At 48.6% G+C, this 27,032-nt stretch overlaps 2 protein-coding genes across 6 annotated transcripts; both read left to right on the forward strand.

Moving 5' to 3' along the window:
• Window positions 1–5,821: 5,821 nt before the first annotated feature.
• Window positions 5,822–11,039, forward strand: RPL14 (ribosomal protein L14). 2 transcript variants are annotated; one of them, XM_086720513.1, is made up of 7 exons: window positions 5,822–5,843; window positions 7,390–7,643; window positions 8,159–8,260; window positions 8,695–8,789; window positions 10,031–10,130; window positions 10,225–10,278; window positions 10,709–11,039. In XM_086720513.1, exons 1-7 carry the CDS (start codon window positions 5,837–5,839, stop codon window positions 10,985–10,987), a joined length of 891 nt encoding a protein of 296 aa, XP_086576639.1. In that variant the 5' UTR covers window positions 5,822–5,836; the 3' UTR covers window positions 10,988–11,039. The 2 variants fall into 2 exon arrangements, with proteins under 2 accessions (XP_086576639.1, XP_025768732.2); XM_025912947.2 differs by lacking the exon at window positions 5,822–5,843 and having other exon boundaries at window positions 7,314–7,643.
• A 4,116-nt stretch (window positions 11,040–15,155) lies between these two features.
• On the forward strand, window positions 15,156–26,234 carry ZNF619 (zinc finger protein 619). Of its 4 annotated transcripts, XM_086720510.1 has the most exons (6): window positions 15,156–15,371; window positions 15,706–15,796; window positions 15,918–16,003; window positions 18,228–18,354; window positions 18,931–19,047; window positions 22,474–26,234. In XM_086720510.1, the coding sequence occupies exons 3-6, from the start codon at window positions 15,980–15,982 to the stop codon at window positions 23,847–23,849; spliced, it is 1,644 nt and encodes a 547-aa protein (XP_086576636.1). In that variant the 5' UTR covers window positions 15,156–15,371; window positions 15,706–15,796; window positions 15,918–15,979; the 3' UTR covers window positions 23,850–26,234. The 4 variants fall into 4 exon arrangements, with proteins under 4 accessions (XP_086576636.1, XP_025769442.2, XP_086576637.1 ...); XM_025913657.2 differs by having other exon boundaries at window positions 15,157–15,796; window positions 15,926–16,003; XM_086720509.1 differs by having other exon boundaries at window positions 15,158–15,796.
• Window positions 26,235–27,032: the final 798 nt, after the last annotated feature.

The raw sequence follows: 27,032 nt of genomic DNA on the forward strand, positions 1-27,032 counted from the left end.
AAGTTGAACGTGCTGATAGAATAAAAAAAAAGTCTTGGACCGCCTGGGTGGCTCAGTCCGGCTCAGGTTTTGACCCCACAGACTTCGGCTCAGGTTGTGACCTGACAGTTCGTGAGTTTGAGCCCTGCATCAGGCTCTCTGCTGTCAGCACAGAGCCTGCTTTGGATCCTCTCTCCCTCTTTCTCTGCCTTCCCCCCCGCCCCCTGCGCTGTGCTCTCTCTCAAAAATAAGTAAACATTTAAAAAAAGAATAAAAAAGGTCTTTCAGCACCCCTGTAGGTGCCTATTTCCGAAGAAACTTTGATGGTGATTGTACACTTAGCTGTGAAAAGGCTCAGATGCTCAGTCTGCCCCAGCTGGCATTTTTCTCTGATGCTTCTCTCTCCCTCTTCCTCCTCCTCCTCCTCCTCCTCCTCCTCCTCCTCCTCCTCCTCCTCCTCCTCAGGGATTCCCCCTACTCATTCAGGAATGCCTGCCGCAGACCCAGCCTAGTGGTGAAGTGCTCCGAGAATGCCTTTAGCCATCCGTGACTTTGCCCACAGTATCTAGAACCTTGGTAACTGGTTCCACTGCACAGGACCAAATAATAGTGAAACCATCTCCCTCATCTTAGAGGTCAAGAAAAAGACCGTGGGAGAGCTGTCACAAACCGTGGCCAGCTGGCCATTGATGGGATGATCACCCTCTGGCAAATGAAACCCCACAGGAGTTCCTCTGATAAACCCCAGACTGCTGTCGTCTGCAGGGGACTCTCAGTCATGTCAACAGCCTCTACAAAATCAATTCGATCTTAACAAAGTTCCACCTTAACTGCTGCACCCTGGTGAAAATAGCACAGCAAGAAGGGGAGACTTCCTTTGAAAGAGATACTGGTGCTCCCATCTATGATTACACTGAGGAATGTAGCTGCTTTTACCTGTTCCTGGAACTTGTTCTGGATTTAGGGGCCTATTAGCTTGACCAGTTCACTCTGCATTTGTTCGGCAGTTTCCAGAGTGCACAGGTAACATCTTCCTTTAACATTGGGTCCAGTTCTGTAATATAATATGAGAATGCCTATATAATCTTGGTGTTAGTGAGCCCTCCATGCAGTGGAATATTCTGTCTTCCACCGAGAACAAAGAGTTTAATGATCTACTTTAGGGCATGACAACTTCTTTCTGTCAACAGCTTCTTATACGCAAAGGCAACAGAAGCCTCCACCTTTGCTGGGGCCTTGCCGTGTTCCTTAGATCTGCTACATTTCCCAAGCATTTTCTTGGACCAGTCTTTGAAAAGCACAGAAACCAACACTACCTCTTTGGTTGCTAAATACAAAAGACAGACCACAAAATACCCGATCCAGACCTTTGGAGTATTGGACAAGCCTGTATTGCTGAAGGAGCTGGGTGCTACAGCCCAAGAGTCCGACCCGTTCCAGAGTCCATCATCTCTTAGGGAACTTGAAGCTGGAAGTGAGCAACCCATTGGTTGCTAAAATAACCTTCATTTGCTCTTACTCCGGTCCCCGGGATTTAATAGGCCATTGTCTTCCTCCTTATGGACATCTTTCTCATCCCAGAATATGTGGTTTGTGAGTGTACCTCCTGCTTTACAACATAAAAGATCTAAAACTTCCCCATTGATAAAAAACCTTCAAAGTTCTTTCCTCCTATAGCTATCATCAGCATTTCTGTGAAGTAAAAATTAGCTCTGACTGGGGAGTCTGGATGGTGCAGTCAGTTAAGCGTCCAGCTTCAGACCAGGTCATGATCTCATGGTTTGAGTTTGAGCCCTGAATTGGGCTCTCAGAGAGCCCGCTTCAGATCCTCTATCCCCTGCCTTCTCTCTGCCCCTTCCTCGCTCACAATCCAAAAAAAAAAAAAATTAGCTCTGAGTGAGGAAGTAAAACCTGCATGGCTCTTCCTTCGGGCAGAAAAAGCAGATACAAATAAAGACAGCTAGGGATGCCTGGATGGCTCAGTTGGTTAAGTGTCCGACTGTTGATCCCAGCTCAGTTCTCGATCTCAGGCCTGCGAGTTTAAGCCCCATGTTGGACTTCACACTGGGCACGGAGACTACTTAAAAAAAAAAAAAAAAAAAAAAAGACAGCTATAAAGTTAAAAAGAAACAATATTTCTGCAACCAATGCTACCTCCATAAAATGTCATAATAACCTTGTTTTTAATGTTTATTTTTGAGAGAGAGACAGAGACAGAGCTTGAGCAGGGGAGAGGCAGAGAGGAGACACAGAATCCAAAGCAGTCTCCAGGCTCCCAGCTGTCAGCAAAGAGCCCCATGAGGGGCTCCAACACCAGAACAGTGAGATCACAACCTGAGGCAAAGTCGGATGCTTAACCAACTGAGCCACCCGGGAGCCCCAATAACTTTCTTTGACTGATTGCTGCTTTCTTACTTATGGAGAAACTTTGTTCTCTAAAATCAAAGACTCTCAGAAACTTCGGTGTTTGAAGTTTTATCAGTAAGAATGAAATAGCTTCAATTTGCCATCCAGGTGCAAAGCCGCAGAAAAGGGGTTTCTGGACAACACTCTCAAAGAAATAGGACCATGGGTCCATTTTGCTGTCTAGGACTGATATTGTTCCCTTTACACAGTCCTGCTTTGCTTTGAGTCTATCAAAACAGTGTTCCATTGCCACTCATCTAAACTTCACATCTCCCTCCAGTCCTGTAACTTTATTTGGTTAAATGCCCCCTGATGTTTGTGGTGTGCAGTCTCCCTCATTACTATGAATCAACATACCTGATTTTGTAGGACTACAGGTTTATTCCCGGTGGGTTTTGGTTGATTGGGCTGAGACACTGTCTTGCTCAGCTTCGGGGATCTTAACATGGAAATTTTGATAACAGTTGTAACGTGCGCTTTTTTTTTTTTTTCACTCCTAAATATATTATGCCTGCCTACCGTGCCGGTTTGGTCGTAACTGGGATCGGTTCACATCTCGGAAAGGTTACCCGGTTCTGGGTAGCTTTTGGTTCACATCTTGAACAGGCTTAGATTTCTCTTTGGGGACATCGACAAACTTGGCTAAACTGACGCTTCCATCCCCCGTGACTGAAAGAAACAAACGAGACACACCTACTCAGCTGAAGCTGACAGGCACTCTGGGGAGCAGCTGGTTACAGGTGGACAGCTGGCCGTGCCGACACCCGCAGGGACTCTAAGGGGAAGTCGGCGTGCTGCTGCCGTCCCCCGCGTCCCCCAGCCGAAGCTGGGACCAAGCGCTACTCCCATGCTCGGTGCTCCCCTGACAGGCACCCGAAGGGCGCCTGCCCTGCCCCTCACATTGACCTCTTCCCACAAGCAAGCGCAAGGCGCAGCTTGAAGCGGACATAGCTTCCCACACATCCCACGCGAAACACCAGCTAAGTGTGCCCGCGGACTGCCACGTGGGTTACCGGTGGGGGCTGCTGTGCGCCCTTCCTCTCGGTGATTGGACGGGCCAGACGGCGTACGGCGGGGGCGTGGCCCCGCCGGGAGGAGCCAAAGGAACTACTGAGCGCATCCCTGGCGTGGTCCAGGAGTTGCCCTTCCTCCCGGTGATTGGACGAACCTGTTAGGTGTCCCGGAAGGGGCGTGGCCAGCCACCCCGCCCGTGTGTTTGATTTGGTAATTTGGTTTCTGAAGTCTCGGCTGTTATTAAGATCTCCTTCCTCCTCCTAGGACGCTTGTGACCCGGCGAGGTACACAAAGTTTGCTTGGAGAGTTGCCTATGCATTCTAATGGAGCTTCGAAGAAATCTGAAAACCGCCTTGGGGTTGCTTGGGAAGGGATCTTGACGTTACAGGTGGGTGAGAGAGACCCTGGTCCTTGTCTCACAGAGTAGAAGAAAGAATCTCCCGGACAGCAGAGAGTTGAGCAAAGCGATAGAATTTATTGAACAAAAGTACCAAGCTCTTGAGAGGGAGAGGGGTCCCAGCTGGGTTGCCGCCAAGGACTTTTGTCTCTGACTTTTTATTGGGACCTTATCAGGAACTGGATAAAAGCCTGTGAAACTCTATTCATGGCACCTAGCATGGGCAGGTCTGGAATCGTTTATCTTCCCTCCCCCCCCCCCCCCAAAACCCGTCCGCAGTTATAGCCTCCCACTCGCATCTGCAGCCAGGGGCTGGGGGCACGGTGGACTCAAGGAGTAGGACGTCCGCTGCAATCAACCTCTGGAGGGTACCTTTGTATCCCTGCCTACTGTTAACCCTTTCGCTACTCATTGAGATGCTTCTTTAAGGACATGCTGTCGTTCTTAAGGGAGAGTGGGGATCCTATTCCAGGAAGAGGGGGCACAGCTGCATGAATGGCCGCCAGACTTGTAGCTACAACGGGATTTGGGGTGACGGACGCAGAATTGCCAGAGGGAAGAAGCTAGGAAGGGGTTGGGGTGAGATTGTGGGAGGCCGTGAATGCCAGGCTAGGGAGTTTGGACTTCATCCTGCAGAATAGGGGATAAAAAGAAACATTGGAAGCACTTTAAACAGGAATGACATAATCAGATAATGAAATTAGGAAAATAATTCAGTAATTGTAGAGAAAACTAAAGTGTTTCTCCAGGCGTGTTTCAGTGCACCAGTTGGGGAGCTTGTTTTTAAATGCAGGTTCTTACCCCTCGCTAGGCCCACAAATCAGATTCTCTAGTTGTAGAGCCAGGGAACATACATTTGGGGAAAATAAACGCACAAGTCATAAGATTTGAGTTTTCACAAGCTGAACACACTGGTGTAACCAACACCCAGATGAAGAAACATCACCCACAGCTCAGAAGCCTCTCTTCCCCACCCCATCCCCAGTCACTACTGCCCGCACCAAGGGTAAACATGATCATTACTTCCGACAACAATAGATTGCCTGTTTACTATTTTGAATTTTATATAAATTAAATCATATACCATACGCTCTTTGTATCCATCTTATTTCACTTGGTGTCATATGTAAATTCATCCATATTGTTCTTGTAGTTGCTGCCCATTGCTAGCAACTTTGATCCATTCTCTTATTTATGACCTTTCAATAGTTTCCAGTTTGGGGCTACTAACAAAAAATGTGCTATGAACTTTCTTACTCATGCCTTTTGCTTTGTAAATTATAAAGCAAATTACCAAGGCCTAAAGACTAATTCATTCACTACCCATTTACTGAGCCTACTGTACAAAGAAAAAAATGGCCAAAGTCCTGTTCTCATGGAACTTATCGCACCTGCTGCAAAACTACAACCTACATGGACAGAAAAATAAGTCAACAATTGCAATTGTGATAATGGTTCTGAGGAAAACATAAAATTGAGCTAGAAAAAGAGGAAGGGCGCTAACCTGTCTTTTTATGTGATAGGTTTAGTCTCTCAGAAGAACTATCTAGAAAGAAATACAAGAGATGAGTTGGCACTGCCATGCAATGAGTGGGAACAGAGGGAAGAGCATCCCTGGCAGGGAGTCACTATGTGCAAAACTCATAGACCAGGAGAGAACTTGGCCTGTTAAGACCAGCGCAGCTGAAACACAATGAAGATGGGAAAGGAGGGTTGGCACAGGTGTGTTTGAATATAGGCGCATACGATGCGGGACCTTGTAGGCTAGAGTAAGGAGTTTAGGTTTTATTTTAAATACTATAGAAAGCCAAGCCACTGAAGTGTTTTAACAACGAAGTGATATAATCTTAATTTTTTTTTTTTTTTTTTTTAAGGATCCCTCTGACTGATGAGCAGAGAATAGATTAAGGGAGGCAATGGAGAAAGCAAGTCACTTAGGAGGTGGGTAGAGCAGTCCTGGAAGATACTGGCATAGAGTTTAGAGGAAAGGACTGAAAGATATTTGGGAATTGCCAGTACAACGATCACCTTAATCCAGCAATGAAAGGTAACACTGCATATTTAGACAAAGAGATATCTTATGCATGTATTCTGACATTTTGCATCAAGTGGCACAGCATTTCTGCCAAAAATGCATAATCGGAATCTGACTACAAGTCCATATTGAGAGACCTTCTCCAAAACAACTAGCCTGTATTTTAAAGATTTTTTTTTTTAATTTATTTATTTTGAGGGGGTTGGGGGAGGATGGGTTAAATGGATGATGGGCATTAAGAAGGGCACTTTAAGGAAGGATGAGCACTGGGTGTCATGTAAGAGATGAATCACTGGGTTCTACTCTTGAAGCCAAGACTACACTGTATGTTAACTAACTTAAATGTAAATAAAAATAAAATAATAAAGTTTATGTATTTATTTTGGGAGAGTGAGAGCATATGAGAGTTGGGGAGGAGCAGAGAGAGGAGAGAGAAAATTCCAAGCAGACTCCATACTGTCAGCACAGAGCCTGATGTGGGGCTCCAACTCGAGAACTGTGAGATCTTGACCTGGACCAAAACCAAGAGTTGGATGCTTAACTGACTGAGCCACCCAGGTGCCCCTGAAGACCTTTTTTTAAAATGTTGATTTATTTATTTGGGGGGGGGGGGGGCTGCTGCGAGTGCTCGAGAGAGGGTGGGGAGGGGCAGAGAGAGGAGAGAATCCCAAGCAGGCTCTGCGGTGGAAGTGCACAGCCTGAAGCTGGGTTTGATGCCACCAACATGAGATCATGACCTGAGCCAAAATCAGAGTCTGAAGTTCGACTGACTGAGTCACCCAGGCGCCCCTGGCCTGTAAATTAAAATGTATTATGAAAGACAGGCTTAGAACTATTACAGATTTTAAAACACTAAACGTGACAGCTTCCAACTTGTGATCCTCCATTAGATCATGAACCAGGAAAAAAAAATTTATTTGCTTTAAAGGACATAAGTGGGACGACTGGTAACACTTTAATAAGGACTGCAGAATAAACGATAGACTTAATATTATTTTCCTAAGTTTGATTATTGCACTGATTATGTAAGATAATGTCTTCGTTTTTTAGGAAATAGTACATCATGTCTAATAGGTACATCATGTCTAACATCCTCTCAAATGGGTTTAGAAGTAAATGACAGAACAGTAAAGCAAACATATAATGTTAACATTTGGGGAACGTAAGTGAAGCTGTTTGGGGAATTATTTGCGCTGTTTTGCAACTTACCTGTTAAGCCTGAATTACTTTAAAATAAAAGGTTAAGGGACGCCTGGCTGGCTCAGTCAGTAAAGCATGTGCCTCTTGATCTCAGGATTGTGAATCTAAGCTCCACCATGGAGCCTACTTAAAAAAAAAAAACAAATAAAACAAAAGGTAACAGAATTGCTGGGATCACTTAGAGGAAAACAAAACAAAACAAAACGAGTACTAAGCCATGAGTAACAACATTTAGACAAAAACCCGGGGTACTTAGGAGAAACGGAAGAAAAATGGACGAACGTTAAAAGAAGTCAAATGGAATGCGGACACAATTATAATGAAAGTCACAGCTTCTGTGCTCTTCTTCATTCTAAAGTCCTACTGGATGACCGTCCTGCCACTAACCAGGGTGCCTCACCATACACCACTGCTCCGGTCAGCCAAAATGCAACAAGGCTCGAACCAGCTCCGCCATGTTTTCCCAGTGAGCATGCGTGCGCGTATGCACGTACGACCCTAACCAATCAGTGCTCGCGTCGGCGGCTCGTTAATCGCAGGGGCGGGGCGGCCTTCTACACATCCGCCCGGTCGGGCGGCCCTTCTTCCTTCTCGCTGAACGCCGCCAACATGGTGAGTATTGCTGTTGCGGCCTCCGGGTGTGGCGGCCATGCCGCTCCACCTCCGCCTCGGAGGGGGAAGGAAGGCGTGGGACGATGTCCAGCGGGACTTAGGTAGCCTTGGGTGAGGGTCCCGAGGCGGGTGGGGCACGGAGTTTCGGAGCTTCCGAGGCGCCCGGTCGAAGAGCGCGTGGAAGGCCTTGCAGGCCCGGCACGCCTAGGCCTCGCGTGCGCGCGGTAGCCGCCAGAGCTGGAAAGCTGGAGCGGCCCTGGGTCTGCCGGGGCCCAGCCGGCCTAGGGCTGTGCAGACCCCATGTGCTTGGAGCTCCAGCCCGCGGGAACCGGACTTTGGCGCCGCCGCCTCTGCGTGTTTTGTCCATTCATCAGGTCGTCTTACGACACTTGGGCGTGTTCCCCGAACGTTCTTTTTTGCTGTACTTCTATTGCTTTTGGATTGCAAAGCCTTATAAACTGACGAATATTTTCAATTTCAGTAAGTCTTTCCATCTCCCTCCCCCTCGATTTTAGGTGTTCAGGCGTTTCGTGGAGGTTGGCCGGGTGGCCTACGTCTCCTTTGGGCCTCATGCCGGGAAGCTGGTAGCGATTGTAGATGTTATTGATCAAAACAGGGTAAGTGTAAGGAAAAGTAGCACAACTTCACATGCCAGTGACTGATCTGCAGTATGATGGCAATGGTAATTTTCCCAATGGCCCTCTTGAGATAGGAATGGGACAGGTTGTAGCTTTAATTTACCATTGAGGAAACACGCAGTGCCAAGTGGGGTTTCATGCACAGGCTTGAATTGGCCAGATGTTCTTGGGTTTGAGTATTACTCTGACACTTAAACTGGCCAGACCTTTTGACTGACTGTGGGCTGAAACAGTTGGTGAGGTTTAGAGGAGTTCCTATGTGTAAAGTGAGTGTAGAACAAAGCCAGGCACACGGAAAGCCCTTGTATGCTTTTGGTATTTGAGAACCATGAACTAAGTGACCAAAGTTTGCGAATCCTTGTTTGGGGTACTATTATGTTTTGCACTGAGATTTTTGATCTTATGTGTTCTAGGCTTTGGTTGATGGACCTTGCACTCAGGTAAGGAGGCAGGCGATGCCTTTCAAATGCATGCAGCTCACGGACTTCATCCTCAAGTTTCCTCACAGGTAACTATATGCCATGTCTCCCAACTTTGTTTATACTAGTAAAAGTTTGCTTCATCTAATTCAGAAAACATTTTGCCATTTTGTTGTCTTGAGAATGCAACATACAGTGTTGAAGAGAAAGAACAATTCAGAAGAGGGGTTTTCAGTATAGAAAGGAATGGCCGTTGTTTCCTTTTTTATTTTTTTTCCACCCTGCTAGTTCTCTGGCTTTGTCTTTATCCAGGTTTGCCATGTTTTTCTTGCTTCCTTTCAGGATTTACACAACAAATACCACCCTGGGGAATTCTGGTCTCCCAGACATATTGTAGTCACCTTTAGCTTAAAGAGCAAAAACTAATTTTTGTCTCTTCCAGTACTAGCTGTCATTAGTTCAGCTTTTAGTGTGTGTCAATTATTAAGTATTTAACCTACATCATTTCTTTTTGACAGCCACTAAAGCGATTCTGTTTCCAGCTACTTATAGGAAATAGAAGATATCAATAGTGATTTTTTTTTTCTTGACATGATATAGATTATGGAAGTTAAAACACTGTGATGTGTTACTCTAAAGTTATTTCGACTGCAGTGACGGTTGATTGCATGGAACGTGTGCTGTCACGTGTACTGCTGGTTTATTACGCATGCAGGGTTTTGATACTTCCAAGTATTTGAACAAAACTTCAAAATTATTATAATTAGATTTTTTTGTTGTTTGGCCGTCTATCTTTAAGCATTATTGTACAGAATAAACATTAGGCCTAAGGATTAGCTTTATCTCATTCTTTATGAAAAGGAAATTGCTTTGTATACATCCACTGCACCAGAGTGATGGTATATACAAGGTCAGAGGTAATTTTATATCCAGAAAGATTGGTTTGCTTTTTTTATTACTATTATTATAAAAATTGTATGTTTGAGGGGTGCCTGGCTGGCTCAGTAGAGCATGGGACCTCTTGATTTGGGAGTTGTGAGCCCAAGCCCCATGTTGGACTAGAGCTTACTTTAAAAATAAATAGGACCATCCTGGTTTGGTGAACAACATTCAAGTGAGTAAAAGACCTAGCGTGCTAAGTGGTATGTGGTCTTTGGAGACAACTACAGCTGGAAGTGTGATGAATGAGTGGGAAGGGTGCTTTTGGCTTGTTTTGCTTAAGCTGTTTAACTTAACAGGGTATAAATTGTGCATTCAGAAGGCTCAGAGCTGTCTTTGGGTCTGTGTGGCTTCAAAGTTGATTCCTTAATCTGGTCTTGGCTCTTTCTAGTGCTCGCCAGAAATATGTCCGACAAGCCTGGCAGAAGGCAGATATCAATACGAAATGGGCAGCCACAAGATGGGCCAAGAAGATTGAAGCCAGAGAAAGGGTAATGACTTAGGGTGACTTGAATTGTGACCTTTTCTTTTATGGAGGAGTGGTAGGTGGTATGAGCGATCATATATTTACTTCCTTTTTCACAGAAAGCCAAGATGACAGATTTTGATCGTTACAAAGTCATGAAGGCAAAGAAAATGGTAAGTTTTAAAATTGTTACAAGATTTTTATATTCTAAATTTTTTTTAACATTTATTTATTATTATTGAGAGACAGAGCATGAGCGTGGGAGGGGCAGAGAGAGGGGGAGACACAATCCGAAGCAGACTCCAGGCTCTGAGCTGTCAGCACAGAGCCCAGTGCGGAGCTCAGACTCCCAAACCGGGAGATCATGACCTGAGCCGAAGTCAGATGCTTGACCGAATGGGCCACCCAGGCACCCAAGATTTTTATATTCAAACCCTAAAGTTGGTAATTCAGATTGCCCAAGCTTGGTAGACCAAAGTTGAATTCATAGGGGTCTTAGACATAAGGCTTATTTTCTGCGCATATACATTCTATACATACAGGATGGAAAAAATAGGTTTTTGTGTGCGTATGTGGTAAATAATTTATGTTGAAATTTTTCAGAGGAACAGAATAATCAAGCTTGAAGTTAGGAAGCTACAGAAAGCAGCTCTCCTGAAAGCTTCTCCCAAAAAAGCACCTGCTGCTAAGGGTGCTGCTGCAGCAGCTGCTGCAAAAGTTCCAGCAAAAAAGATGGCCGCTGCGGGCAAGAAGGCTCCAGCCCAGAAGGTTCCTGCCCCAAAAGCTGCAGGCCAGAAGGCAGCACCTCCAAAGGCTCAGAAGGGTCAGAAAGCTCCAGCCCAGAAAGCACCTGCTCCGAAGGCATCGGGCAAGAAAGCATAAAAGCAGAAGAGGCTATTATAAATCCGTAATAAAGGTTCTTTTTGACACGCTGGCAAGTGTACTTGATCTATGACATAAAGTCTGTTGCCAGGGTCAGGATTATGGCGCAGATTGATAGGATTGTTAATGTTACCATTTAAGGGATGATGGTTAAAGTTTCTCTGGTTCCCTATCATTTTCTAACCAAAAGCTGGCTTTGGAGCCTCGCTGGGATTAATGAGGACAAAACTCTTCTTTGTTTGGTGATATTAATAGGCAAATGGTGCAGAGTAGATAAGGGAAATACAGGCAGTTTAGGGTTACCTGTCCTTTCCTGAGGGGTGGGGAGTTATCTAGGTAAGTGGGGATCTTCAGCTGGAACCTGAAAGAAAGCTGGTCTAAGGAGAAGGGTGGCAGGAAAGTCAAGAATGTGGTGGACTGGCTAAAGACCCCAGAACAAAATGGCAGGTTAGCGTTTGATCCATGAGGAGTGCAACAGGCCATTGAGTGTTTTCCAATGGAGTGATCCCTCAGATTTAGGTCACGTTGGACTGAATCTTAAGGGAACGTTTACCGGGAAGGTCAAAGGTGTGGTACAGATTTGGCAGTATTCCTCACCTTGACTGGTACAAACCAAGTAGCTGTAGTGCCATGTAGGAGGCCTTCATGGATTGGGCTGGAAGGAAAGTAAGAGCCAAATGTGCTAAGGTTTTCTGGTTTGTACTTTGGCTTATTGCCTGTGGAAGAAAAAGCTGGAGCAAGGTTATTCACAGGATAGGTACTACACAGACTTAACCTGATAGTCTGGTAGATAAAACCAGGATGCTGACAACCTGCATTCAGATCCTGGCTCTGTCACTTAAGTGCTTTGTGGTTCAGGCATGTTGCTTATCCTCAAGCCCAGTTTCCTCCTATGCGGTGTGCTTCATGGAGTAGGGAAGTAAATGGTGATTAGACAGCCCAGTGACTGGTTCATAGGAGCGGTGGTAGTTATGACACAGCTCTTAAGGACAGATTTGGGGTTCGTGGGTATGTAAGCAATCACTCAAGATGCCCTCGGGAAGGAGACGAATAGAGAAAGATTGAGAAGGAATGATCAGAGGTGGGAAACCAGGAGGGGGACGTGGAAGCCACAGAACGTTGGGATTGTCAACGTGAGAGGGAGAGGGCAGTGAGTGAAGAAATGTTACGTAGAGTTTGGAGGTTTTGATCTTGTAGTTGGAGTGATGGACACGTTTGGATGCTTCTGGAAAAGCAGCTAGTTGGGAAGGAATCGGTTTTTGAGAAAAGACAGGGATTAAGGAGCCTAAAGGAGGAGGGATTAAGAAGTTATACATCCTTTGAAGAGGAAAAAGAAAAAGTGGATTTAGGAGCTAAATTTGTAGTTTTGCTGTCAGGAAATCAAGGGTGTCTGATCTCTGAATTTCTCTGCAGTTTGAAAGCAAGGTGACATGTGCAGAAAGGGATGAGGGAATGTAGATTTGCAGAGAATGCAGGTTTGAAATTGTCCATGCAGGAGAGGGGAGAGTGCTTCTGTCAGATAGACCTTGATTTGGATGGCCCTTCACCTCCAATCCATGAGGTGCTCAGAGGATGAGTTTAAGGCTGAGAGGTTGAGAACGCTTCAGGGTGGAGGCAGTTTTGAGCTGCACCTAGAAGAGTCCAATAGGGAACAGCAGAACTTGGAGATTCAGTCTAGGGAAACTGCAGGGAAGTGACTGAGGTATAAGGCACTTGAAAAGGGGTAGGAAAGTACAATGGGGAGCGGGGGGGGGGGGGGGGAGGTGTGCAAATAATAAAGATTTTTTAGCTAGGTTGTAATCCTTGGGAAAATCCATCTGGCAGCCTAGTCCAGACTCCAGAGGGAGAGAGCGAGAGGGAGAGCAGGATGGAAGGGGAGATCAGGAAGTTACTAAAATACACAGGTACATAATAGTCCACTCTGATGATAGAGAATTGCACACTTGTCCAGTTACCTTATTAGGGAGGATGGCATTCGGAGAGAATATTGATTTCAGAGTCCGATCCAAGCTTAAATCCTGTCCTGCAGCCCTAGCCCGTTCATGTACTTCCCATGAGCCTCATCTGAAAAAGAGACCCTGATAACCTGCTTTATACAACACTGTGGCAAGGATCAAATGAGACAGACGTAACCCGGTCCTCTAGGTAAAGTAAGGCAGTTGGATAGTTTGCTTTTCAGAGAGCCTCTGCCCCCTACAGCCTCCAGTTTCTAGGCAGTTAGCATCTCCCAACTGTGACAACCCACAGGAATTTGTCTTGAGTTCTATTTTCTCTAATTCACATGTTTCTTTACCTCTCAGCTCTTGGATGAAATTCTGTGTATCTTTTAGTGCCCAAGTTATTAAGGTTACCTGTAGGTCCGCCAGCTAGCTGAATTTTGTGTGTGTTGTGTGTGTCCAGAATAAACCATGAATACATTACATCATTAATACATTTACATTAGAATTGAAATGAAAGGGCCCTTTGATTATCTCCACTAACAACTATGGTATCTTGCAAAGGAACCACTGTGTATGTCCTTGCAGACATTTTCCATGCATTTATAATCTACATGATAGAGTTGTTTCAAACACGGATCTTACACTGCTTATTCTGCAAGTTTTTTCCCTTCATACGTCTGGAGATCTTATCTACTCAGCCCCTATTAATCTACCTAGTTATCTTCTGCATAATAGTTCCTGGTGTGAATGTTCGTGTGACCTATTGAAGTTCATTGTGGAGGTTTATTTGATCTCTATTGATAGACCTTAAGAATGGTGCCAATTTTTTTCTGTTATAAATAGTACTTCCGTGACTATCCTTGTACGCACGTCCTTCTGTACATGTCATTGTTTATTTGGGGCACATTACCAGTCAGTGCGCTTGCGGAATTGAAGAATGCAAGTGTTTTTTATTTAAAAAAAAATTTTTTTTAACGTTTATTTATTTTTGAGACAGAGAGAGACAGAGCATGAACAGGGGAGGAGCAGAGAGAGAGGGAGACACAGAATCTGAAACAGGCTCCAGGCTCTGAGCTGTCAGCACAGAGCCCGACGCGGGGCTCGAACTCACGGACCGTGAGATCATGACCCAAGCCGAAGTCGGACGCTTAACCGACCGAGCCACCCAGGCGCCCCATGCAAGTGTTTTTTAATCACTCTTCCTGGAGGTTCTACCAATTCAGACTTGCTCTGTCAATTTTGACTTCTATCAAGAGTGAATGCGGGCATTTCTGCCTGACAATCTTGAATTCCTGATATCTTACAATTTGCCAATCCAATGTGTGAAAAGCTCTTCCCCGTAATCTCCTTTTTTGCCGCAAATAAAGTTTCCTTTGTGTGACAAACCCACCTGGTATAGTCTCTACCTGCAACTCACCAAGGACTGAACTCATCTTAGTTTGGTTACAGTGCAGTTTGTGGGGCGAAAGGGACAGGGCACCCCTGGAAGGTGGGACAGGAGGGTGAGGGAAGGATGACAAGATCAGTCTGGAACATTTTGAATTTTAGGTGCTTGTGGATTAGCCAAGTAGAAAGAAACGGTAGGCAGGTTGATACACAGAACTCCAGCTCAAAACTACCTGCATGATGCCTGGCCGATAGGAAGCGCTGTTGCTGTGACTATTATTCTATCTGGACTGGAGAGATAGGGGCGTGTGTTCTAGGAAAAGTGGCAACAATAGGCAGGAATACTAATAATGCCATCAACAACAGTGCAAGCGCTTACTCTGACTTACGGTGAGAACCAGAAGTTGCATGAGTTGACACACTCAATGCGCTGAGTTTGTGAGTTCAAAACTACTGCAATTCTCAATTGAGAAACGGAGGTACAGAGTTTCAGTACCTCGCACAGGCCATACAGTGGATATAGGTGGTGGCGCCGGGATCAGAACGGGGACAGTCAGAGCCGGGACTTGGAGGTCTCAGGGCGCAGTCCGGTAGCCGATGGGCGGAGAATGGGGCCAGGAATTCAGTAGGAGGTTAATTACTGCCGGCAAGCGTCACAACCCGCTCGCAGACCCACGCGGAGTGCGGTGCGGACTCGGCGTCCCCGAGGAGCTGGTCGCCCGCTGGGGGGCGGAGCCGCGGAGTCCGGGCGGGAGGACAGCCGGCACCCGGGCGCGCGGGTGGCGGGTCTGGCTCGGGACCATGGAGAAGACCAGCCTCCGGCCGTCCTAGAGCGGCGCTGCGCTGGGGAACGCCTCCGCCCGCGCTTCCGCCTCGGCGGCGGTGGGCGGGGGCGACCGGGTCTTCGGCGGCCCCGCGCCGTGCGGTGGCCCGCCCCCAGCCCCTGTTCCGAGGCTCGGGCGTCAGGGCCCACAGGCATCGCCCAAGGGGCCCTTGCCCGCCTAGGCGCCACCAACCCTCCTGCCCCGAAGAGCTGGCCTGACGTCCCCCGGCTCGCGGTACCCGGGGTGGGGGGCGGTGACGCGTGGGGTCGCCCACTTCCCGCGGTGGAGTGTTCAGATTCGCGTCGGGTCTCCGGTCAGCATCGCCCTCTGGGACGTTGAGCGGCGCCCCCTTTCCCCGGGGGCCAGATCACCACTTGGATTTTGCCGTGCAGCCCGTGGTTGGTCCAGGGCCCGGTTATGCTACCTTTTCTCTCAATGCGCATTTGGGATCTTTGCCACCATCGCTAGAATCATTCGGTACAAACTTACTGGTAATTCATTCATCGTGGGCCAGGGATTTTTCTTGAAAGCCACAAATCCACGGCAGCTCTTGACTCTCGCTTCTCAGACATTCTTTCGAGGAATCTTCAGCCTCCCCAGGCAGCTTTGTCGAATTTACACAGGAAGCAGATTCAGCAGCCCACGAACCACTGGAGGAGGTGCGTTGAGAATCCCCAGAGTGTCCTGGAAATATCGTTTCCAATGAGAGAGGCAAGGAGACTGAGGGGGAAGAGGTGGGGAACAAGGCGTGGTCAGCCTCATTGTGATTCTCTCTCTTAGCTCCGCAGGTGTTTGCTTTTCCAAACAGAGAGGGCAGTGCATGAAGCCAGGGGTCATCAGCCATGCTCCAGACTCTGTGGTCCCAGGTGAGCTGAGCTTTCTTCCAGCTTTCCCCATCAAGAATAGATAAGAACAGTCACTACAGGAACAGGAAGTAGCCTGACCTGGTTAGTCCCATGCTTAGCTTTGCATCCGTCAGTTGAGTAGGGCAGAAGAGGATGTGGTAGGGGAGGTGATGAGGGTGAGCAGGTAAACTTGGGAAGATCAAGTTGGTTGGGAAAGAGGGAGGCACCAGACAAGAAATTCTCCTAGAGGGGCTCCTGGGTGGCTCAGTCGGTTGAGCACTGGACTTCGGCTCAGGTCATGATCTCAACGGTTCGGGAGTTCAACCCCACGTCAGGCTCTGTGCTGACAGCTCAGAGCCTGGAGCCTGCTTTGGGTTCTGTCTCCCTCTCTCTTTGCTCCTCCCCTGCTCACGCTCTGTCTTAGTGTCTCTCCAAAAACAAAATGAAAAAAGAATAAAAACAATTAAAAACACTTTTTAAATGAGGGGCCTGGGCGGCTCAGTTGGTTAAGCATCCAACTCTTGATTTCAGCTCAGGTCATGATCTCACGTTTCATGGAATCGAGCCCGGAGTTGGGCTCTGTGCTGACAGTGCGGAGCCTGCTTGGGATTCTCTCTCTTCCTCGCTCTCTCTCCCCCTTCCCTGCTCACGTGCGCTCTCTCTCTGAAAATGAATAAATATTTAAAATAAGTAAATAGATAAAAATAAAATTCGGGGCGCCTGGGTGGCTCAGTCGGTTAAGCATCCGACTTCAACTCAGGTCACGATCTCGCGGTCTGTGAGTTCGAGCCCCGCGTCAGGCTCTGGGCTGATGGCTCGGAGCCTGGAGCCTGCTTCAGATTCTGTGTCTCCCTCTCTCTCTGGCCCTCCCCTGTTCATGCTCTGTCTCTCTCTGTCTCAAAAATAAATAAACGTTAAAAAAATAAAATAAAATTCAACTGATTAAAATGAGAAATTCAGTTCCTCAGTCACACTAGCCACATTTAAACTTTCTGGTCAAGGTGATACCTGGTTTCTTCAGCGTATAGATAATTATCTTTCCCTTGCAACTAATAAGAAATCTATGGGGCGACGTTTAAGATCATGCAACTATCCTGTTCATCGTCAAAATTTCCTCCTAGATTTAGCATCCATTAACAATTCTGGTCCGAACCAATCTTCACCACGATGGCTGCAATCCTGTGGTACTTATGAGCTCTGTCTCCCACCCAGCAGATGCTATACGCAGAGAGGTTGTTGATGTGACAGACTGGGGCAGAGTAGAGTGTAAGTCAAGGAAGAGACATTATAGTGCCACTCTTTTGTATAAGTGGTCAGTTCATTTTGAAATGTTTGCCTCCTTATTCAACCTTGTATTAAGTGCTCAAAGAAAGAGGGCCCCCTTTTGTCTATTTCCAAGTGCTTAATATCACTGATTCCCATCATCTGCGATAGAGAATAACTCTTCCTTCATACATGCGTTCTGACGATTGAGTGAATTGATGTAAAAGTAGTTGACCGAGGATAAGGCACAAAGGCCTGAACAACCTGTGAAGGTTTCCCTCTCCCCGGAGAAGGTGGAAATGGCCCCAGGGGACACAGCGAGACGCACTTGGTGCAGAGGACAGTGTTGCCAGGTCGGACAGAGGCTTGGGTGATCTGGAAGCAGGTCCCTGCTCAGGGATGGAGACTGGCGCCCTGTCTCTGGAGTCAGGTATGTTAGGAGAGGAGGAGATAACACTGCACATCGCCTTCAAGAGACAGTAAGGCAAGATGGCAGAAGGAGGGAGAACCACCAGAGTGAAGGGAACTCTGTGCCCTTGGAATTGTTCCTCTGTCCACACAAAGACATGACTGGGAAAGACCAGAGAGAACCTGAGTGGAGGGCCCTAATAGGGGCTCCAGGATGGATGGAGTCAGGGTAAAAGACAGATGGCCTGCTATGGTCATTTTAGAAAACATGCCGGGAAGATTGACCCAGCTCATGGAACCAGACGTGGGGTTGATGTGACCACCAGGCAGGCAGCATCAGGTGCTGGAGGGTGTGCTTGGATTGGGGCCCCAGCCGTTGCACATTGAAAATGTGCTGAGGGCTGTCCCTGGCTGGGGTGCCGTTGCAGAGCTCCTTGCCAGTGCAAGCAGGTACTGTGCATGAACAAGTACATGGGGCTCAGAGCCATGGACTCCAGTAGAATCAGGGCTACCCCGGAGCTCAGGCCCCTCCTGGACCCTCACACAGGGCTTGAGCGGGGGCCTGTTGTTTCAGGAGCCAGTGACCTTTGAGGACGTGGCCGTGTACTTCACCCAGAATCAATGGACTAGCCTGGACCCCATGCAGAGGGCCTTGTACCGGGAGGTGATGCTGGAGAATTATGCAAATATGACTTCCTTGGGTAAGTCCTCCCTTCCGTCTGAACCAGCTCTGCCCTCAAGGCCCTTGGCTTCCTCCTTGGTGGATCTGGGGTCTCCCATACCCCCAGGACTGATGCTTCCGTGAGCCGAGCTCCCTAATCCCTAGTTTCAGGAGTAGCTAATGGAAAGCGATCTGGGATCACTTTGGTTTTCAGCAGGACTTGCCTCTTCCCTGTTTCCTGGTGGGGACTCTCCTGAAAGGGGTTTTTGCTCTGGGCACAGACAGCTGAGAAGGTTCCTGGTGGCCCCATTTTCTTTGCTCCACTCTTCCAGTGCCCTGGAGTCCTGGGCCCCGTCTCCCCTGTGTGAGAGTCTCTTAGGACCCCCTGTACACGCTGTAACGACAGAGCTTTCTGTCCTCTCCGATGGAGCCAGAGTAAGACCCCCACCACCACCCCTGAACAAAACAATTTGAGCGTCCCTTAGATCTCAAGATTGTCTCAACACTGACCTCCCTTGGTGTCCTGGGACTTTTTCACCTGACAAAGCAGAAGGTGGACTGAGAAGGGTCAGCAGGGTCTCTCCTCAGCTTTCTGTTCCTTTTCCTTCTCCTTCAGGAGCATTTCCATTCCCCAAACCAGAGCTGATACTCCAGCTGGAGCGAGGAGAGGCACCGCGGGGCCTGGATCCCTGGACACCCATGGGGGGAGAGGCCCCAGGAGATGTCCGCACAGGTAAGCAGGAGAGCCTGCCACTGTCCTCTTCTGCTTGGCCTCCTCCCGTCCGTTAATGATTCAACCAGAAGAAGGTTTGGCTTCTGTCATACCAGCTCTTGTGGGCGTGGCAATGGTCACTCTCATTCAGAAAAGTGCCCCTTGCTAGCCTTCAGCCCCAAACTCGAAAAGACCCGACCAAACATCTCATTTGCTGTTATTTTTCCTTGTAAAGCCACAGGGTTTCAAAAATATGTGGTGAAAATAGGCTTTTGGGGGGGAGGGGTCAATTTAGGAATATAAATGCAATACAGTAAGAACTTGTTTCTATAAGAACGTTGTAGGTATGAGTGTGTATGAAACTGTACATGAGAATAGAATTATTAGGAACTCCTAAACCCTACAGATTAGCTGTCGAAAGAAAGCCTGTGTATTTATTGGGAATGAATGGTTTCCCTTTTTGAAAGATACCATGAGAACCATCCAGAGATTGGGTGTTCAGCCTTTCTCACTCAGTTGGCCCTGTTCGCATACTCCCTCCATCCCATATGCTATTCCAAGTCTTATAAACCAAATGCCCCTTCCTGATTCAGCCCCACTTCGGCCTTCGTCGGTGCCTTTGGGTTGACTCAGCACGTGCCGTCGTCTTGATTAGAAACCTCTCCCAGCAGTCTGCCTGCAGTTCAGTGTTTCCCTCTGCCACAGCTACACGTCGTCTGTCTAGTCTGCCAACGGCTTTAACCCAGCACAATCAGATAGAACACCGTGGAACAGAAATGTTCTGCATCTGCTCTACCCAATCTGGTAGCCCTTATCCTCATCAGCACTTGAAGTGTGGTGAGTGCGAATGAGGAACTGAATTTTAAATTTGGCTCCGTTTTAATTAAAAATTTTTTTTTTCAACCTTTATTTATTTTTGGGACAGAGAGAGACAGAGCATGAACGGGGGAGGGGCAGAGAGAGAGGGAGACACAGAATCGGAAACAGGCTCCAGGCTCTGAGCCATCAGCCCAGAGCCTGACGCGGGGCTCGAACTCACAGACCGCGAGATCGTGACCTGGCTGAAGTCGGACGCTTAACCGACTGCGCCACCCAGGCGCCCCAAGGCTCCGTTTTAATTAAATTTAAGTAGCCATGGGCGTCTAGAGACTTCCTTATGTACAGTGCGGCATAAAACAATTACAGGAACAGCCTCCCCCTGCCTTTTTAGCTTCTGGATCAGTGGTTTCAAACTCCAGTGAGCATCCGAATCTCATGCAGGGCTTGTTAGAGTGTGGACTTGCTGGAGACCAGCTTTAGAGGTTCTGATTCAGCAGGACTGGGGGTGGGGGGCCCAGGAATTCACATTACTGACAGGTTCCCAGGTGATGGTGGTCCAGGGACCACACCTTCAAGACTACTGCCCTTGAGAATCTCAAACCGTATCTTTTTTTTTTTTTTAAAGCTTATTTATTTATTTTGAGAGAGAGAAGAGAGCGAGTGAGAGAGCACAAGCAGGGGAGGGGCAGAGAGAGAGGGACAGAGAGAATCCCAAGCAGGCTCTGCACCGCCAGCATAGAGCCCAATACGGGGCTCAATTCCATGACCATGAAGTCATGACCTGAGCCAAAATCAAGAGTCGGATGCTTGGGGCGCCTGGTTCCCCAACTGACCCTTGATTTCGGCTCAGGTCATGACTTCATGGTCATGGAATTGAACCCCATATTGGGCTCTATGCTGGCGGTGCAGAGCCTCCTTGGGATTGTCTCTCCATCTCTGTCCGCTCTCTCTCTCTCTCTCTCTCTCTCTGCCCCTTCCCTGCACTCCTTCTCTCAAAATAAATAAATAAACTTAAAAAAAAAAGTCAGAGGGGAGCCTGGGTGGCTTAGTTGGTTGGGCATCTGACTTCCGCTCAGGTGATGATCTCACCGCTTGTGAGTTCAGGCCCCACGTCGGGCTCTGTGCTGACAGCTCAGAGCCTGGAGCCTGCTTTGGATTCTGTGTCCCATTCTCTCTCTCTCTCTGCCCCTCCTCCACTTGTGCTCTCTCTCTCTCAAAAAATAAAGGTTAAAAAAAAAAAAGATGCTTAACTGACTTAGCCACCCAGGTGCCCCTCAAACCATATCATTTAAACTCTGGGTTGCATCTCATCATTGAGTTGTGCTTAGCATTTAAAAATTACCCTGGAAGTTGGGGTGGGGGGTGCCTGGCTCAGTTGGTAGATCATGTGACTCTCTCTTTTTTTTTTTTTTTTAAGTTTATTTATTTATTTTGAGAGAGACAGAGTGTGAGCAGGGGAGCGACAGAAAGAGGGGGAGAATCGTAAGCAGGCTTTGAGCTGCCAGTGCAGAGCCTGATGTGGGGCTGGAGATCATGACCTGAGCCAAACTCAAGAACCGGAAACTTAACCAACTGAGCCATCCAGGCACCCTGAGCATGTGACTCTTGATCTCAGGGTTGTGAGTTTGAGCCCCATGTTGCTTGAAATATATTAATTAATTACTTAATTTAAAAGATTTGAAAAATTACATAGTTGTAAAAAAAACCCTAGTTATTCTAATAGAGAAGACTCCTTTAAAAACAAATGCGTCTGGGGGCACCTGGGTGGCTCAGTCGGTTAAGCATCTGACTTCAGCTCAGGTCCTGATCTCACAGTGGGTGAGTTCGAGCCCTCGTGCTGACAGCTCGGAGCCTGGAGCCCTCTTCGGGTTCTGTGTCTCCCCCTCTCTCTGCCCCTCCCCTGCTCGCACGCTGTCTCTCTCTCAAAAATAAAATAAAAACGTAAAAAAAAAAAAAATTTAGTCTGGACTATACTAGACTTAAATAGACCAAAATAGTATAAAATCTGTCATACATGCATCACTCCTTTTTTTTTTTTAACATAAAATCTACACCCTTTTCCTTTCAGAGGTAAGTGTCTCAGAGTGCACGGTGTGGGTTTTGAAATCATGGTCCTCCTGTGGACCCTTCATGATCGGCAGTATGGCCCATTGTTTTCTCTCCAGCCAGGCTTAGGACAGAATCCTCTCTAAAGGTCACAGAACGGTTTGGAGCATTTGGTCAGGCCCCATCCCACGCCTGGGCCTTGGGGTCCACTGTTGCACGCTGCGACTCCCAGCCCCGGGCGCTGGGTGGCCTGGGGCTGCTCACCCAGCTCTCTTCTCCACCTTAGAGATCTCCTTCTCCCCGTCAGCTCCCTCTTTCTTCACCGCTTTCCCTTCCAGCACCTTCTCCACCCCGCTCCTCTTATTCTTCACTCCTCTGGGTGGATAGCTTCTGCCGCCCGCGTGCGAGGCTTTTCGTGTCCAAATGGCCTGGCTAGCCTTCTCCGCCCCCAGGACTTTTCTCTCCCTTCCGGGCATCCTCAGGTAGCCCTATCTCTCTCCCAACAGTACTATTACCGCCTAATCCCTTTCCCCTTGTAGCCTTAGTAAGTGCCTCCTCTGTTTCCTTTTTTTCTCATGCCAGGTGGTAAAAACAAGACTGCGAAGGAGGAGCAAACCCCAAGGCCGGACGTTTCTGGAGCATCGGCGGCCCAGAGACTGGCGGTGGAGGGGCTGCTCCCGGACGGTCCCCAGCAGCCTCACCTTAAAACCAGCTTGGAGGAGCCACCGCTGTGTGACCTGGGGGCGGACACGGGCTCACACGGCGGGGGTTTCACGGACCGGCTGGTGCAGGGGTACAGACCCTCCACCAGGGAAAGGGAGGAGCCAGCCAGCACACCGCAGGGAAGCGCCGGTGTCCGTGTCCTGACGAAGCCGGGCCTGTGCCGGGGACCGGCGGTTTACGCGTGCGGCGAGCGCGGCCGGTGTTTCGGCCTGCCTTCAGACCTGCAGCGGCATCAGAGCGTCCACACGGATGACAGGCCCTTCGGATGCAAGGAGTGCGGGAAGGCCTTCAGGTACAGCTCCAAGCTGGCCCGCCACCAGAAGAGCCACACCGGGGAGAGGCCTTACTCGTGCCAGGAGTGCGGGCAGGCCTTCGGCCAGAATTCCCACCTCCGGCAGCATCGGAAACTGCACGGCGGCGACAAGCCCTACGCGTGTCAGGACTGCGGGAAAACCTTCAGCTACAACTCCAAACTCCGCCGCCACCGGCGGGTCCACACGGGGGAGAAGCCCTTCCAGTGCGAGGCCTGCGGCAAGGCTTTCCGGTGCAGCTACGACCGCCTAGTGCACGAGCGAATCCACACCGGGGAGAAGCCCTACGAGTGCCAGGCGTGCGGGAAGAGCTTCAGCTCCGCGTCGGTGCTCGGCCAGCACCAGCGAACCCACACCGGGGAGAAGCCGTACGCGTGCGAGGAGTGCGGGAAGGCCTTCGGCCGCAGCTCCGCCTTCCTCCAGCACCGGCGGCTGCACACGGGCGAGAAGCTGTTCAAGTGCACCGAGTGCTGGAAGACCTTCAGCTGCAGCTCGCGCTTTGCCGTGCACCGGCGGGTGCACACCGGGGAGAGGCCCTACGGCTGCCAGGAGTGCGGCAAGGCCTTCAGCCAGAAGGTCACGCTGGTCCAGCACCGGCGGCTGCACACCGGCGAGAGGCCCTACGAGTGCGCCGCGTGCGGCAAAGCCTTCAAGTGGAGCGCCAGCTTCGTCCAGCACCGCAAGCTGCACGCGCGCCGGGGGGCGGTGCCGGGGCCCGGGCCCCGCCGCCCCGCGCTACCCGCCCCCGCCCTGCCCGGGGCCGCCCCGCCTGCCCCACACCCCGCGCCGCGGCCCCCGCCCGCGCCTGGCTTCGTGCTGCGCCTCCGGGCCGCGGCGGCCGGCCCTTCGCCCGGGCGAGTAGGGCACGGCCTTCGGGACCTCACTTCCCCCGCGAGCCCGAACCCCTCGCCCCACGCCCGGTGAGCTCCCTCACGCTCTCCATCGCCCGCCCATCCACCCGCCCAGAGTCCTGTTGCCCCGGCCCCGCGTCTCTGTCGCTGCTCTCCTGGGCTTGTGTAAGTCGTCGTTGCTTTCCCAGTTCCACGTCTGGTCTCACCCTTAAGGACCGTGTTGGATTCCCCGCTTCCGTCCCCTGGGTAGGAAATGGTGGCAGCTGTCCCTTGTGCTGTTCGGGATGGGCCGGTAGCCTCGGTCTGCACCTGCCTTCTCTACTGGATTTGGAGGAGTTTACAGAAGATCTGGGGGGTTTAGGGGCGTGGCATGCCAATGACATGGCCTGCTGTAGTTCAAGAAATTGGGGAGGGGCACCTGGATGGCTCGGTAGGTTAAGCATGGGACTTGGGCTCAGGTCATGGTCTCTGTTCCAGCCCCGCGTAGGGCTCTCTGCCATCAGCACAGAGCCTGCTTTGGATCTTCTGTCCCCCCTCCTCTCTGCCCCTCCCCCACTCGTTCTCTCTCTCTCCCTCCCTTCCTCCCTCAAAAATAAACATTAAAAAAAGGGGGTGGGATGCAAAGCCCATGGGAGGTAATCGAAGGAGGTATGCAGTGATTGCTTTCAGGAATTGAGGGCCATTTGGTGGGGAAGTAGCAAGGCTCACTGTGTGGCATCTGAGCCTGGGACTTTTTGTTACCTTGATAATGACCATTATGAGGATCCTGTGTAACTAAGCAATAGACTGAGGAGATAACCAGTAAAAACAATAGGAAGTGATGAGTCAGCATTGATGGCAATAATGTAAAATTACGTTCCTAGACTTGATTGGAAGGGGATGTGGCTTTTCTGTTGGGTTCCTTTTCTGTCCCTAGCCACATCTTTTTTTTTTTTTTTTTTTTTTTTCTTTTCTTCAGTGCCCACTCAAATACGTAGGTACGGAAAGTGATTAGGGCCTGTGCATTGAGAGCAGATGCCTGGGTGTAGCCATCTCTCAGTTATACCTGGAGTGAACTTGTTGGCAACACAGTGTCGAGCCTCAGAGGGAAGGAGAGAGACCTAACCCTGACCTGCTGTAGCTCCTGCCTCAAAGGAGTTTATTCCTAACCATACACATACTCTGATGTGTTCTCACACCTACTCCACATCCTCTGTGATACAATCTGAGTTTTTGATTTTAAGTTAATTTTATGATGAACTATTTTGAGAGCACCAAGAAGGGTTTATGGACGCAAATGTTACCAAATGGTATGATGCCACCGGTGTGCCTATACTTCCTGTCTAGTGGCATGGTCCTTCTCAGAATCATTGTTTCAGGACGACAGTAGCAACATGGAAAGGTACTTTAATTAACTAAGCAGGAATACAACACTAAGTAAATGATATATACACTGTTACTGTAACACCATAAAATGATGTCTGCAAGGGAGAGCGTAAAGCACCGTTTTGGTTTTGGTCAGTTTTATTGAGATATACTTTATAGCCTTTACCCTTTTTTTTTTTTAATTTAAAGTTTTTAAAATGTTTTTATTTATTTTTGAGACAGAGAGAGACAGAGCATGAGCAGGGGAGGGGCAGAGAGAGAGGGAGACACAGAATCCGAAGCAGGCTCCAGGCTCTGAGCTGCCAGCACAGAGCCCGATGCGGGGCTCAAACTCGCAGACGGTGAGATCATGACCTGAGCTGAAGCAGGATGCCCAACCGACTGACCCACCCAGGCGCCCCGCCTTTACCCTTTTCAAGTATACAGTTTGGTGAGTTTTGACAAATGAATACAGTTGTGTAACCAAGATAAAAAAAATTTCCATCACCCTCAGCACAGGGAGAAATTTAAATGTTTGTGGGATGTTGGAGATATTTCTTTATTTTCTTCCTTTGTGCAATACACAGAAGTCAGGAGAAGAAAAGGCAGAAACCAAACGTATCTTCCCAGCTGTAGTTAGAGGTTCCAGAATATGCAAAGATCCCTCACCTAGAATCACCATTAAGAAAAGCAGTCAAAATGTAGGAAAATGATAATTACTGGTTTCTTTGCCATATTTCTCTCTCCTACACACAAAATTATATATAAATTATATATATATATTTATAGTATATATGTTATTAATATTTAATTTATGGTAAATGTAATATATATATAACATCCATTCTATTTCCCGCAAACACCATTAAACAGGGCCTCACGGCTTCTCGGAAGATTATAGCATGGAAGGGTGGGGGTGAGAGACCTCAAAACTAGCCAAATTTCAGAAAAACATAACTTCTAAATATAGTTTGGAAGGGTGGAAGGTAACAGATTATAGATGTTGTAAGATGAGAAGAAAGCAAGGAGAGTAGGGAAAATCACTATCAGCTCTGGGTTGAAAAATGACTTTCGATTCCTCACAGCCAACAGAGTTACGGGCTTCTGACAGTGATGACTGGTATTCTCTCATCTGTTTCTTCCCTTGTTCATGAATTCCACAGGCATTTAGGGTCTCCCCCATTGTTGCACAAGTGTTACTATACAGCTTCCATAGCACTTACTAGGAGCCAAAAGATGAATAACGTGCCATTCTTTTTTTTTTTTTTTAATTTTTTTTTTTCAACGTTTATTTATTTGTGGGACAGAGAGAGACAGAGCATGAACGGGGGAGGGGCAGAGAGCGAGGGAGACACGGAATCGGAAACAGGCTCCAGGCTCCGAGCCGTCAGCCCAGAGCCTGACGCGGGGCTCGAACTCCCGGACCGCGAGATTGTGACCTGGCTGAAGTCGGACGCTTAACAGACTGCGCCACCCAGGCGCCCCTTAATTTTTTTTTTTCAACGTTTTTTTTTTTTTATTTATTTTTGGGACAGAGAGAGACAGAGCATGAACGGGGGAGGGGCAGAGAGAGAGGGAGACACAGAATCGGAAACAGGCTCCAGGCTCCGAGCCATCAGCCCAGAGCCCGACGCGGGGCTCGAACCCACGGACCGCGAGATCGTGACCTGGCTGAAGTCGGACGCTTAACCGACTGCGCCACCCAGGCGCCCCGTGCCATTCTTTTTAATGCTGGGAACAGCGTTGCCAGGTTGTCTGGCACTTAGTAGGCACTTGTTTTAAGATTTTATTTTTGAGTAACCTGTACACCCAACGTGGGACTTGAACTCACGACCCTGAGATCAAGAGTCGCGTGCTCTTCTGAATAAGCCGGCCAAGCGCCCCAATAGTAGGCACTTGGTGTTTTTTTTTT

The sequence above is a fragment of the Puma concolor genome, chromosome C2 (genome assembly GCF_028749965.1).
Source record: "Puma concolor isolate L17-30 chromosome C2, mPumCon1.1.hap2, whole genome shotgun sequence".
Lineage (NCBI taxonomy): Eukaryota > Metazoa > Chordata > Mammalia > Carnivora > Felidae > Puma > Puma concolor.

What these genes read in the sequence shown, in the direction of transcription:
- RPL14 (XM_025912947.2), top strand. Translation starts at nt 7,329, where the DNA reads ATGGAATGCGGACACAATTATAATGAAAGTCACAGCTTCTGTGCTCTT. An exon ending in CGCTGAACGCCGCCAACATG is followed by an intron (nt 7,644 to 8,158) that starts GTGAGTATTGCT and finishes CCTCGATTTTAG; the next exon opens with GTGTTCAGGCGTTTCGTGGA. An exon ending in AGATTGAAGCCAGAGAAAGG is followed by an intron (nt 10,131 to 10,224) that starts GTAATGACTTAG and finishes CCTTTTTCACAG; the next exon opens with AAAGCCAAGATGACAGATTT.
- ZNF619 (XM_086720510.1), top strand. Translation starts at nt 15,980, where the DNA reads ATGCTCCAGACTCTGTGGTCCCAG. An exon ending in TCCAGACTCTGTGGTCCCAG is followed by an intron (nt 16,004 to 18,227) that starts GTGAGCTGAGCT and finishes CTGTTGTTTCAG; the next exon opens with GAGCCAGTGACCTTTGAGGA. An exon ending in CCCAGGAGATGTCCGCACAG is followed by an intron (nt 19,048 to 22,473) that starts GTAAGCAGGAGA and finishes TTCTCATGCCAG; the next exon opens with GTGGTAAAAACAAGACTGCG.